This window comes from Dromiciops gliroides, chromosome 2 (genome assembly GCF_019393635.1).
Source record: "Dromiciops gliroides isolate mDroGli1 chromosome 2, mDroGli1.pri, whole genome shotgun sequence".
Classification (NCBI taxonomy): Eukaryota; Metazoa; Chordata; class Mammalia; order Microbiotheria; family Microbiotheriidae; genus Dromiciops; species Dromiciops gliroides.
Genome location: NC_057862.1, coordinates 31,084,644 through 31,097,700, shown reverse-complemented (window position 1 = coordinate 31,097,700; position 13,057 = coordinate 31,084,644). Strand labels below are relative to the sequence as shown.

General features: G+C 40.0%; 1 protein-coding gene across 4 annotated transcripts in view; it reads left to right on the top strand.

The window, feature by feature from the left end:
* The window catches only part of RUFY2 (RUN and FYVE domain containing 2), a 55,908-nt gene that overhangs the window by 27,067 nt on the left and 15,784 nt on the right, over nucleotides 1-13,057 (top strand). For 3 of the 4 annotated variants that reach the window (XM_043988695.1, XM_043988693.1, XM_043988692.1), the window contains exons 7-13: nucleotides 629-694; nucleotides 2,839-2,908; nucleotides 5,044-5,145; nucleotides 7,114-7,230; nucleotides 8,034-8,201; nucleotides 9,467-9,564; nucleotides 12,181-12,300. In XM_043988695.1, coding sequence (XP_043844630.1) covers nucleotides 629-694; nucleotides 2,839-2,908; nucleotides 5,044-5,145; nucleotides 7,114-7,230; nucleotides 8,034-8,201; nucleotides 9,467-9,564; nucleotides 12,181-12,300 — 741 coding nt within the window. Of the gene's footprint in view, nucleotides 1-628; nucleotides 695-2,838; nucleotides 2,909-5,043; nucleotides 5,146-7,113; nucleotides 7,231-8,033; nucleotides 8,202-9,466; nucleotides 9,565-10,444; nucleotides 11,968-12,180; nucleotides 12,301-13,057 lie in introns of those variants that run through there. The other variant, XM_043988696.1, reaches the window with a different exon arrangement.

The window sequence follows — 13,057 nt, the reverse complement described above, 5'->3', positions numbered from 1 at the left end:
AAGCTGATGTTTAAGAGTTCATTTGCTTACAGATTGACCAGTGGCAGGGTTTCTTGTTATATCTGGTGCAGCAGACCATTTGTTTAGTGAATACTACTGTCAGTCAGCACTCAGCACAGTGGGAAAATATCTGGTAACTGGTTGTTATGTAATGGATTAGAGACTTTCATTAGGGAGGGTATGATTGTGCTGAGAGACCCTGTCAGTGGGACAGCCTGACTGCTCTCCTGGTGTCCTCTCAGAGTCAGGAGAAAGCAAGAAGGACAAAGTAAGCCCTCTGGATGGACCTCCTGTGGTGAATGTATAGCCCAACACGGACTGGACAGTCTTGGATGGGTTGTAATCAGTGTCTTTTAAAGGAACACCCAAACCAGCAATATTCCAGATCCATTTTAATATTTTATATATTCCTACATGTTTGCACTTATACACGTTTGTTATTTGAGGATTTACCTTTTTCAGCTCGTTAACATCTGATTACAGGATTATTGGCTTTTTATTATTTTTAGAAGGATGATGCATTATGGAATTTACAGAAAATACTTTCATAGTTCTTTCTAGATGGTGCGATACATCTTTGTGCATACACTTCCATAAAAGCACTAAGGTAACTACTTCTCTATTTTAGGAATGTTCAAATTGCCGCCATTTTGGATCAGAAGAATTATGTTGAAGAATTAAATAGACAACTGAAGTAAGTATTAATAGATACTTAATAAATAGATTTTTAATACTACTTTAGATTTCTTTCAGGTTAGCTTGGCCCTATTCTTATGATTTCTTCCTTGGTAAGAGGAAATGTCATAAGGTTTAAAGTACAATGAAATTACTGGAGTCATTTTCAGCAAAGAATGGGAAGGGAACACTGGAAAGTTTTAGTTTTAAAAAAAGATCAATATATTTTTCCTTAAATTTTAAGAAAAGAACAAGAACTTGGAGAGTCATTGATAGGATTTTGGTACTTCAGAAAGTCATTATTCCCCCTGCCCTGAATCTCAGAGCTCAAATGAGTGACGTGTCCCATAGGGCCACTTTCTCCCTCAGAACCTTTATTCAGCCATGGCAGCTTGAGGACAGGAGCTGCCCTGAAGAAGATCAGATCTGGGATTCTGAGATTTGTATGTGAATAGTCATGTCAGACATAATCCTAAGATAATGACTGACAGGAGGAGAAGCAGAGGCTCTCCTTCCCCAGATAGAGTTGGCATGAGAATCTGTCTGGCAAGGTCTTTTTTCTTCTTTAAGCATGTTAAGAAACAGATGAAAGAGATAAGATAGATTTTTACTATTGACATTGTAAACATGCAGAGCCATGTTTCCAAATGCATCCTTTGTATTTACAGACACGGTTTATTCTATAAACATGACGACACCTGCTCTGTGTAGAACACTGCCATAATTTGTGGTCTTGTGGAGCTTATATTGTAGGAGGGGAATGTGACATACACATAGGTAGTTGTAGTATACATGACAAGAGCCTTTGGGAAATTTCTGTGTTCAGAAGAAAGTGGTCATTAATGACCCTAGGGAGACCAGAGGCAAATTCCTGGAGGAGATGGTATTTGATTTGGACATTAAATAGTAGATAAGGATTCAGCAAGTAAAGATGGGGAGGAAGAGCATTGGAGGCTAAGCAATAATACAAGGCAAAACTAGGGAGATGGAACCGTGTTTGAGGAACAAAGACTTGTTCATTTCTCCCTGAGTGTAGAATGAGGAGAGCTATATGAGATAAGGCCAGAAAGAAAAGCATCCTGCCCCACTGTCTAGGTCCTTGAATGCTCAGGAGAGCATTAGTTCAGGGCAAAGGACAGTGTTATAGTCCAGATGCTGTTGTGAATCCTTACCTATGAAGTGTTGATAAAGAATGGTGGCAGCTTGGTTTGGAGTGACAAGAATCTGAAGCTTTTCTTCTTTTAGTAATTAGACTAACACACTCCTCAGTTTGCTTAGGGAGACAGTTGTAAGGTTTGTTAAATCTTCCTTGAACCCCTTCTATTAACATAAACTACATAGCATTTCATTATAGGTAAGTTGGGATCCTAGCAAATAGGAGGTGTGAAGGGAAAAATGGAAAATAAAAGCCACCATGTTTTAAGCTTATAACATACAGATTAAGAAAGGTACAGGTGTGTTCTGTTAACATTTTATGGTCTCGTAATTGGCATCTCATTTCCTACAGACCAGCTGAGTTTCTGATGCTTAGAGATTTCAGGATACTTTACATCCTTATTTCCCAGTCCCGTGATTACTTTGGAAGGCCTCTTTGAGTGTTAAAAAGATACCGGGGATGGGGGGGGACCAAAGTAGGCATGGAATTTAAGATCACTGTACATATGTTCTTCATGGAACCCCTGTTTAGATTTGGCTTTGGGCAAGTTGTATAACCTTGCTGGGACTCAGTTTCTTCAGTAGTAAAAAGAAGGGGTCATTGAATTAAATGATATCTTAGGTTCCTTCCCCCTCTCACTCCTTTGGTTTCCTGTGTTTTAATAGCATTTAATAATCTCTAAGTTTGCCATATACAGAATTTATAGAATACAACCTTATATTGATGCCAGTTGTACATAATGTCACCTAAAAGGGGGGACAGTTAGGAAGCAACAAGAAACCCTAAACACGATTGTAATGCAAAGTAGCTGGAAGTTTTGGCTGTAGACTTATTGCTCCCACTGAAGCAAGAAATGAAATCAGGATCCGAGCAAATAAGACATCTCCAAACTACGATCTGGGCTGGGAAGTTGTCTCATTCCAAGCAGCATTGGGTTTATCATAACATATGGGTTTACCTCTTTAAATTTTTGTAATTTTAAATGATAATTTCTTTATTACTTGCAGCAGCACAGTCAGCAGCCTCCATTCAAGAGTTGATTCATTAGAAAAGTCAAACACTAGACTGATTGAAGAGGTATTGACATCCAGTAATGTATAACTTTATTTCATAGGTCTGGTGAATAATATGATTCTTCTCATTATACGTATGAACTTTATGTAAGCCCTTAGAAAAGCTACATTGTACAATATCTGTGATAGAGATAACTCTTGTTAAATCCCAGGGAAAAAGGAACCAGGCTCTTGGTTAGGCCTGTTTGACTGAAATGCTTTAGTAGGTCAACTTTGGGAAATAGTTCCCCAGGAGGAAACTTTGGGGCGCTGTAAATAAAGCATGAAACTTTCCAGCTTTCAGCTCATGTACAATTCGTACTTAAATGCCACCTTAGCTATACCTAGATGTTTGCTTATAATCATATTGTCCTAATAAAATAGACCAAGACTTTAGACAAATAGCCAAGATGATAGCCAAAAGACCTTATTCACAAACATTTCTGTATAATTATTTCCCCCTATTGTTACCAGAATGACCCCGTGTGGTATTCTGTACTAGTGGCTGTTCTGTGGCCACTGGGCTAATTTGAGGCAAAACCAGAATTGAACCCAGGTCTCTGATTCACTCCCTGTTCAGGAAACTTTATCAATAGTTTGAAGAAAAACCCATTAGCCAACAAAGTGATCCTAAACCCACAATTATTGAGGCCATAGGAACAGCAGGTGTGGAAAGAAGTATTTTTAGTGCCATGGAGCTTATTTTGAAATGAAAATTTGTTTTTACCGGCAATCTAACTTTTTTTAGAGTTGGCTTAGATTTTTCAGGCCTTAGTGAGCCCAAGATAATTTGATCGATTGTGCTTAAGTGTCATTTAATCTTACTTTTATGGGTAAATTGCTGAAGAAGTGACATCAGAGACAAATTAACTATTTAATGTATGTCCCTAATACTTCTCACTCTTTGGGGCCACTTCAGAAATTTCAGTTTAATTTTCCTCAAACAAAATTTCCATAAATTGAATTACTCAACAAAGAAATCTTGATTGGAGAGATTCCTATATTGAGCTCCTCTAGAGTGCAGAAACATGCTGGGTGTTAATTCTGTTCTTGCCCCAAAGACTTGCCATATAAACATCCATTCATTTATTGATACTAGTGTGAGCTGCTGCCTATAAATCAAAGGGTCATGGGTCATGGGTCATGGGTCATGTTTGCTCTGTCTTTCCTCTCTTGTCCTTTAAAGTGATGCTATGAACTTTTGTGTTGAATTTTTTAATAAGTAGTCAAATCAGGTAAAAATGTTTAAAAATGAACCTACTAAAGGACTGAACATTTGAACATCTGAAATTACTTGTAAGTCCTGATGTTTAACAAAGTAGTCTTTGCATATTTACCAGATACCTTGCTACATATATATTGCCAGTTAAATGAATATAAGAAGGACTCTAAAAGAGTAAACTTAGTTTAAAATCTCTCCTTTGGTTTATATTTGATTTAAGAGCAGGAGACACATTTTTATTAGATTGGTGGCAGCAGCTCTTCCATTCCCCTTCTTGCCAGGATAGAAAGTTTCAAGGACCAGGGACAATTCCAATGGGTTTGGATTGGGGTAGGGGCGAGGCAAGTGCAAAGTGGAGAACAAGGGGGTGGGCAGATGCCTTTGAAGTTTCTGACAGGGATGAGGGGCATGCTGGGAGGGACGGGAGAGAGCCTTGGCTTTAGAGTCAGAAGACCTGGGTTTGAATTGTAGCCTGGCCATTTATGGCCTGAAATGCCTCTGGGAAGTTGTATCTTCCCTCTGGGCTTCACTGTCTTCATCTGTAGAACAGCTGAGATGGTTGAACTCGACTCTTGGAGTCCCTCCTAATACTAAATCTGGGAGCACATGAGGCTTACTACCCAAGCCACTTTCTGAGCGTTGGTCGCCTTATCTGTAAAAAGAGACTGGATAATCTTTCATGAACCTTTAAACTCTAATCAAACAATCCTATGATTCTGTGTATAGAAATATAAAACCCATATTTGAGGATTTTATTTTTACCTAGCTTATATTTCTGTGCATAACTTTTTTGAGGGGTAGGGAGAGGTGCATAGAGTACATGGAGAAATCCTTTGCAGGGCGAACAAGTTTAAAGAGATTTTAGTAATGATTCTAAATGACTAATTATTCACAAAAGATGTGTTTATTCTCTCTTGTCCCTTTCTCTTCATATTTAGTTAGCAATAGCAAAGAACAATATCATTAAACTCCAAGAAGAAAATCATCAGTTACGAAGTGAAAATAAATTGATTTTAATGAAAACACAACAACATTTAGAGGTACATATGAAATACTTTCTTTTTTGAAATTCAGCTTTGAATTCTCTCCCCAACACATCCACCTTCCCCCAATTGAGAAAGTGAGAAAAGCAAAGCCTGTTAGAAACATGTATAGTTGAGCAAAACATGTTCCTGCATTAGCCATGTCCAAAAAAATGGACCTCAGTCTGCCCTCTGAATCTACCACTTCTTTATCTGGAAGTTTTTCTTTAGCATGTTTCATCAAAAGTTCCCCGAGGGGCAGCTAGGTGGCACAGTGGATAAAGCACTGGCTTTTCGTTTGGGAGGACATGAGTTCGAAATCAACCTCAGACCCTTGACACTTAACTAGCTGTGTGACCCTGGGCAAGTCACTTAATCCTCATTGCCCCAGCAAAAAAAAAAAAAAAGAGTTCTCTGAAATTGTGGTTTTCATTGTGTTGATCAGAGTTCCCAGGCTTTTCAAAGTTGTTTGTCTTTACAATATTGTTGTTACTATATAAATTCCTTGGTTCTGCTCACTTTATTCTGCATTAATTCATACAAGTCTTCCCAGGTTTCTCAGAAACCATCCCTCCATCATTTCTTTTTTTTTTTTTTTTTGTGGGGCAGTGAGGATTAAGGGACTTGCCCAGGGTTACACAGCTAGTAAATGTCAAGTGTCTGAGGCTGGATTTGAACTCAGGTCCTCCTGAATACAAGACCAGTGCTTTATTCACTGTGCTACCTAGTTGCCAGAGCCCCCCCCCCCCCCCCGTCATTTCTTACAGCACAATAGCCTCCCATCACATTCAACTATTCCTCAACTGATGGGCATCTCCTCTGTTTTGAACTCCGTGACACCATGAAAAAAGCTGCTACATGTTCATGGGGTCCTCATCGTGTTTCTTTGACTTGGGGTGTGGGCCTGGTAGAGTTATCACTGGGTCAAAGGGTATGTATGTTTTAATAGCTTTGGGGGCATATTTCCAAATTGCCTTTTAAAATGGCCAGACCACTTCACAGCTCCACAAGTAGAGTGTTAGCATATCTGTTTTCCTACATCCCCTTTAGAATTCGTCATTTTCCATTTTTTTCCCCAACATAGCCTAACTGATAGATGTGGTGTAAAACCAGTCAAAACTTCCTATTCATATCTTTTGTTTTGTTTCGTTTGCAGGGCAGTGAGGGTTAGTTAAGTGACTTGCCCAGGGTCACACAGCTAGTAAATGTCAAGTGTTTAAGGCTGGATTTGAACTCAGGTCCTCCTGAATCTGGGGCCAGTGCTTTATCCACTGTGCCACCTAGCTGCCCCCCTATTCATATCTTTTGACCATTTGGCAATTAGGTAATGATTCTTGTTTTTATAAATTTGCCTCAATTCCCCATCTAGCTTAGGAATTAGACCTTTATCAGAGAAACTTACTACAAAGATTTTTTTCCCTGATTTTCTGCTTTTCTTTTAAATTGAACTTTATTGGTTTTGTTTGTGTAACCCCTTTTTAATTTCATGTCCATTTTCCTCTTCTGTGAGCCTCTCCCTTTCTCTCTTGTTTGATCCTACACACTTCCCCTATCCATATATCTGACAGTTAATTCCTTTCATGTTCCTCTAATTTGTTTATGATGTCTAAATCATCTCCCGTTTGGAGCTTATCTTGGTATGTGATACGAAATGTTGGTCCGTATCTAGTTTCTTCCAGACTACATGCATTTTTCCCAGTAGATTTTGCCAAATAGTAAATTCTTGCCCAAATTGCCAGGGTCTTTGGGTTTATCAAATAGCAGGCAGCTACACTTATTTGCTTCTGTATATTGTTCCACTGGTGAATCTGTCCCTTTCTTAGCCAGAACCAAATTGTTTTGGAGTATAGTTTGAAATCTTATATATAAAATATTTGTCAATGGATTGGTTATCTTGTATTTCTGGGCCTGTGTGAAATCGGAGTGAATTTCTCTGAGTTCTTGTGGTCATGGATATGAAATTGTATGTTTTGGTCATCTTCCTAGGTTACCAAAGTAGATGTGGAGACTGAGCTTCAGACATACAAACAGTCTCGTCAGGGACTGGATGAGATGTACAACGAAGCCCGAAGACAGCTCCGAGAAGAATCCCAGTTACGACAAGTAAGCACCACTAATATGGCATTAGGAGAGCCTTTGGGAAGACAAAGGCTTTTAAAGCACCACTCAAACTAGCGCTTTTGTACAGTACATTCATTTTCTGATATTTTGTCCCTTTCCTAAGGCCCTATCTCATAACAAAAAACAGTCAGCCAATATTGATGTAGATAGTAACTGCATCCGACAGTGTATACCTGCTCTACACTTGTAGCCTCCCTCATTTCTGCCAAGGAGAGGGAAGTATGACCCAGGATCAAATGAATAATATGCATAAAGTACTTTATAAACCTAAAGAAGTTACCAAAATGTCTTTTATCATTATTATTATTATCAACATTGCCATCATTATCACCCATCTTTTGGAATCAAGCTTTGTTTTGTCCTATCTCCTGTATGTGACTTCATTAGTTTTCATTGAAAATTAAGCTTGTTGGAAGATTTAATAGGTAAAAACAGCTCTCCTCTCTTCACATTTGTACACGGTGCTAGATTCTAGAAGAGATAAAAAGATTAAATTAGATGTGACCCTACCCTCTATGAGCCCACATAGTGCAGGGAGAGGGTATAATGATAAGTATGTAAGAAAGATGCTGATCCGGGGTGGGGCGGGGGAGGTGCTCCAAAGAAGGATGGGGTGGGAGGCGCAAGGCCTGCTCCAAAGCTCGCTCCCCGACCTTCTGCCCCCCTTGGGTCTCCATTTGCCCGTGGGTAGTAAGGTGGTTGAACTGAGACAGTCTCCCCAGTGCCGCGGAGCTCTGTGTTCTGTCCTCCCGTGAGCCCTGAGTGGCGTGTGTGCTCAATTTCAGGACGTGGAGAATGAGCTCATGGTGCAGGTGAGCATGAAGCATGAAATCGAACTTGCCATGAAGTTGCTGGAAAAAGACATCCATGAGAAACAAGACACTCTTATAGGCCTGCGACAGCAACTGGAAGACGTCAAAGCAATTAACATAGAGATGTATCAGAAGCTGCAGGTAAAGAAACATCCACTCATGTTGAGAAGTCTGTGTGAGGTGTGGCTACTGGAAGGCGTGAGTGTGCAAGGCAGTGGAGTCTGTGGTGTGGCTGGAAGTGGCAGTCTCTAGCTGTCACTAGAGGGCACCAGAGGGTAAGACCTGAATTCCAGGTGGGCCTCAAACCCTTCACAGCTTTGTGACCCTGGGCAAGGCGCAGCCCTCTGTTGGCTACTGTTTGCTCACCTACTTCCCAGGTTCATTGAGAGGATCAGATGTAACAACATAGGCCCTGTATAAATGCTCGCTATCATTATTGTTACAAAGAAGAAATGTGATATTTTTTTTAGCTATATGGCAATGACAAAGGAATCTTTTGTTGTTGGTGGTGGTGGTGGTGGTTTTTTGGTGAGGCAGTTGGGGTTAAGTGACTTGCCCAGGGTCACACAGCTAGTAAGTGTTACGTGTCTGAAGTCGGATTTGAACTCAGGTACTCCTGAATGCAGGGCAGGTGCTCTATCCACTGCACCTCCTAGCTGTTCCAAGGGAATCCTTTTTTAGGTTTTAGTGACTTCTCTCTATTTACTCTGCATTGGGGAAGACCAGAGTGGTTAAAATTAAAACCATACAAGCAAAACCTGACTCCAAACACCTGAGTGGTTTCTTTGGTTCTTGTGATACTACAACCTGCTGCCTTTTCTGTTTTGATCAGATGATTCTCTGCAACTTTTACAGTTATTGACCTTTTTCATTAAATGTTGCTGTGCTTCAGCAGACTGGCACATCAAAGCAATGAAAAAACTAACTCCTTTTTTTGTTTTGTTTTTGTTTTTTTCTTGTTTTTAGTGAGGCAGTTGGGGTTAAGTGACTTGCCCAGGGTCACACAGCTAGTAAGTGTTAAGTGTCTGAGGCCGGATTTGAACTCAGGTCCTCCTGACTCCAGGGCCGGTGCTCTATCCACTGTGCCACCTAGCTGCCCCAACTAACTCCTTTTAAGAGGATGCACACTGCTACCTCGAGACAACATGACAGGAAAATAATCTCACCTGAGTTTGGGTTTTGTTCAGTTGGTTTTTGCCCATCTGTATATTAAATGATCAGTAATACTGCTTTGTGTTTTAGAGAGTAACGTTACTAAAAATTTGAGTTAATTTACTCTATTAACAAACAATCTGGTAAAAAACCAAAACCTCAAAAAAACCAAAAAACCAAAATCCAAACATGTTAAATTATATGTCACTGTTCCATAATCCCCAAACCATTGCAGCTTTAATGTTTTCAACCAGGGCTCAGAAGAGGGCATGAAAGAAAAGAATGAAATTATTGGTCGACTGGAAGATAAGACCAATAAAATCACCGCTGCCATGAAACAACTGGAGCAAAGGTAGGGCATCCACAGCATGTGCTTCTTTTTCATCCCTTTCACTCGTTTTCCCTGACTGCACCCTGCCACCAAAGCTGCCTCCCTGGGAAAGTTTTAGGAGAATGACATGTTTAGAAGAGACTGGCAGGATTTTACCTTTGGTTTTTGTTGTATGGAAATAGTTGGCTTGTAGGGGGAAAAAAACCAAGGGCATATTGGCTGTCATCTCCACTGTCTAGAAACAGGCATTCTGAGTAGGCATTTAAGGTGTATTGGGGTTTTATTTTTCTGCTTGTTTCCTCCTCTAGAAAATTAGGGAGTTAGATCAGATGATCTCTTAAGTCCCTTTGAGCTCTAACAGTCTATTATCTATCACCTTCCACACTGGCGACACACAGCAGGGTGCCATTCATTATTTCTCAGGTGGGTAGGGGGTTGATTCTGAGGTATATTTGACCTACAGCTATGCCAAGTTTTACATCTGAGCATGTAAAACCATTTGGAGTATTTAGTATCTGATGTACAGACACGTAGTAAGAGGAAAAGATGCTTACAGATGTTAAAACAATATCTGACTAGGTCAAGGGTAGCAGAGGTTTATTTAGATTTAATCATTTGTAGGTGGGATTTTTCGTTTTTATTGTTGGAAAATGTAATAGACCTCCATTACCCTGTCATATTGGTGTCAACATATGTCTTATCATTGCTTTCTTTGAATCTACCAATGAAAAACATAACTATTAAAGCTTTATTGACATGAATATTCTTTTATTGACATCCTCTTTTCTTTCTTCTTTTTTTCTTTTCTCTTTTGTTTTGTTTTTTTTATCCCAATTTTTACATTTTGGACATTTTTATTACTTCTCTCTTGCCTTTGATTTCTGTCCATCCCATCCTGAAGTGATAAAGATTTATTAACTCAAACTAGGACTATTGCAATGTCATTTGTGAAGTGTGCCAGCAGTGACACGCAGCCCCAGTACAAACTGGTCAAAGACATATCTTTCTGAAGCCACCTCATGCCTCTTGCATCTTCAAATTCTATAAGGGTGTTTGCATTTGTACAGCTTGTTAAATATAAAAGAAAATGACGTGATGAAGTATTACCAAAGGGTGTTAGGAAGCCCCTGGGCTCTCTCTCTGCTGTGGTCATAACACACTGCCATAAAGTGAGCGAGTAGATCTGGGCTCCCCCCAAGCTTCACCACGCCCGGACTAGTGGCCGGTCAAGGTGATCAAGCACAGCCTTCTTATCTTCCAGCTACTTTTTAATGTAAAACATAAAATTGTTAAAAATTAAATTGATCTTCATTTCCACATTGTGCTGACACAAATCTCTTTCCCTTATGGCTCCACCCTGATTTTTACAGCGTTTTAAACATCACTTAAACATCACAGACACCTTGGCTGTCTCTGTGCTTGACTAACAGTCTTTCCTGTTTGTCACTTCTGTGAAGCCTCCTTTGACAGTAGCACAACATTCAGGCCTGCCTCTCTGGGCCTGACAAAATAAAAATCCCCTTAAGCCTTATAGGAAAGCTATGGGGAGTTTACATGTTCCTGAATTTGTATTTTGTGTTAGCCTTCAAAAACATAAATCCACTGGGGGCTTCCCTTCCTTATTCATCTGGGAAATAGCAACTCCTACAGAAGCGTAAGGGAGATACCTTTTTCTGTGACTTCAAAGTTGCAATTGTGAAAGGAAATTGACCAGCCAGAACATGACTCATTAGACATCAATTTCTATTGCACCTTCCAATTAGAATCCTATTTCCCAGCAACATTTTGGAGAGCTTTTATTCTCAAAATAAACAATCAACTTCAAAGCTACAAAATCAGATTTTTAAAAATTCCTCATAGCAGAAGCTGTGGGGGAACAGAGCAGAGATAATAAGCACATGTTGTGGAAAGAGATGACCCCAAAGTAGGAAAGCAGGATCCCAAACACATAAGGGAAGACAAGTAACAAACGATATTTTTAGCTAATCACCTTTAATCCATTTGGCAGTGGAAGCATGTGGTCTAGGGAGCCGAAGTGCCAACTACCAGAGAAATTTTCTGAAATTAACACAACAACAACAACAACACAACACAAGACCCCACAGCAATGGGCTCATTCAGTAAGGACAAGGAGAATGTTGCCGCATGTGCCCTGTGCTGTTGTTGGGGGTGGGCTTGGTTCTCTGCTCTTGACCTTATGGTGTAGTAACTTGGCTTCTGTATTCTCATACAACAGGTAGCCCATTGCAACTTCTTTGCTTAATTAGTGCCGCTAACAGAGGGGCTGTACTTGGCAGTGTTCTAAAAGGCAGTCATGCACCTACTTACTTTGTAATCTGGCTTAAATTCCATGTAAGTGATAGAAGTTGTACTGCTTTGCATTGTTAATCATAAACAAGAAATAAAGCAAATCTGAAGACCGTGTCCTGGGTGTATTATATGGCAGAATGAAAGTCATGGAAGCCATTTTTAGGCATTGTGTGGCTCTTTCTCATTTGCGTTTGTAAGTTTCCCCCAGACTTTGTTTTTGTTTAGAAATGTTTCTATTTCCCCATTTTTCTTTTATTTGTCTTCTTCACCCTTTTACACCCTAGTTCTAGCCTCAGTTTTACCCAAAGTTGATTTGAATTACACCAGATTGCAGCAAGCAGAGAAGGCTCAAATGGAAGCCAAGAATGAGGATGAGAAATTTGAACAAGAGTGTCTGAGTCAGTCTGACAGTCTACAGAAACAGATATCCCAAAAGGAGACACAGCTGTGAGTATCCTCTTCCCCTTTATCCAAAGCAGTGTATATGGGTGTGTGTGTGTGTGTGTGTGTGTGTGTGTGTGTGTGTGTATACACTCTTTTCTCTTAGCACATTCCCATAATGGAAAGAATATACCAATATTTGCTTTTATCTTATAAGTAAGGCTTGTTATGACGTCCCAAGTTGATGATCATCACTTTATCTTGTGTTCACTTCTGGGTGGGGGTAGGACTTCTCCCATGAGAATGTCATCAGGAAAGGACTGAGTTGTTCTTGCCTGTATTTCCCTAGTGCTTGGTTGATGTTTGTGGATTGATTGGTGTTGCCAGTGTCTTCTTCAAAAATACGTTTATTGATTGTGGCCATAAGCGTCTCCTCTGCTGTCATGATTTCATGTATGATAGTCTGTGAGCTAATGTTTTTGGAGTTGCTTGACTGCCAGTACATTTGTGGTTCAGGCATCCCTCACTTAAAGCATCGTACATATTCCAGCGAGGAAGGGAGTCCCACAAGACGGGGGGGGCGGCTTTGGGAAGCCAACAGATTCACTTTATGGTGAGCAGGTGTTAGTCTGCGGACAAAGGAATTCATCTCGTTCCAAGGCCATACTCAGATTTTTTCTGCCCTGGAAGGACTTGCCAACACTTCTTCTGCACTAGCATAATCTTCAGAATCCCAAGATTACTTCCTTGTTGTGAAGTGTTCAAATGAGAACTCCATTATAAAGTCTAAGATTCATTCCAGCAGGGAAAATGTTGGCTGTGA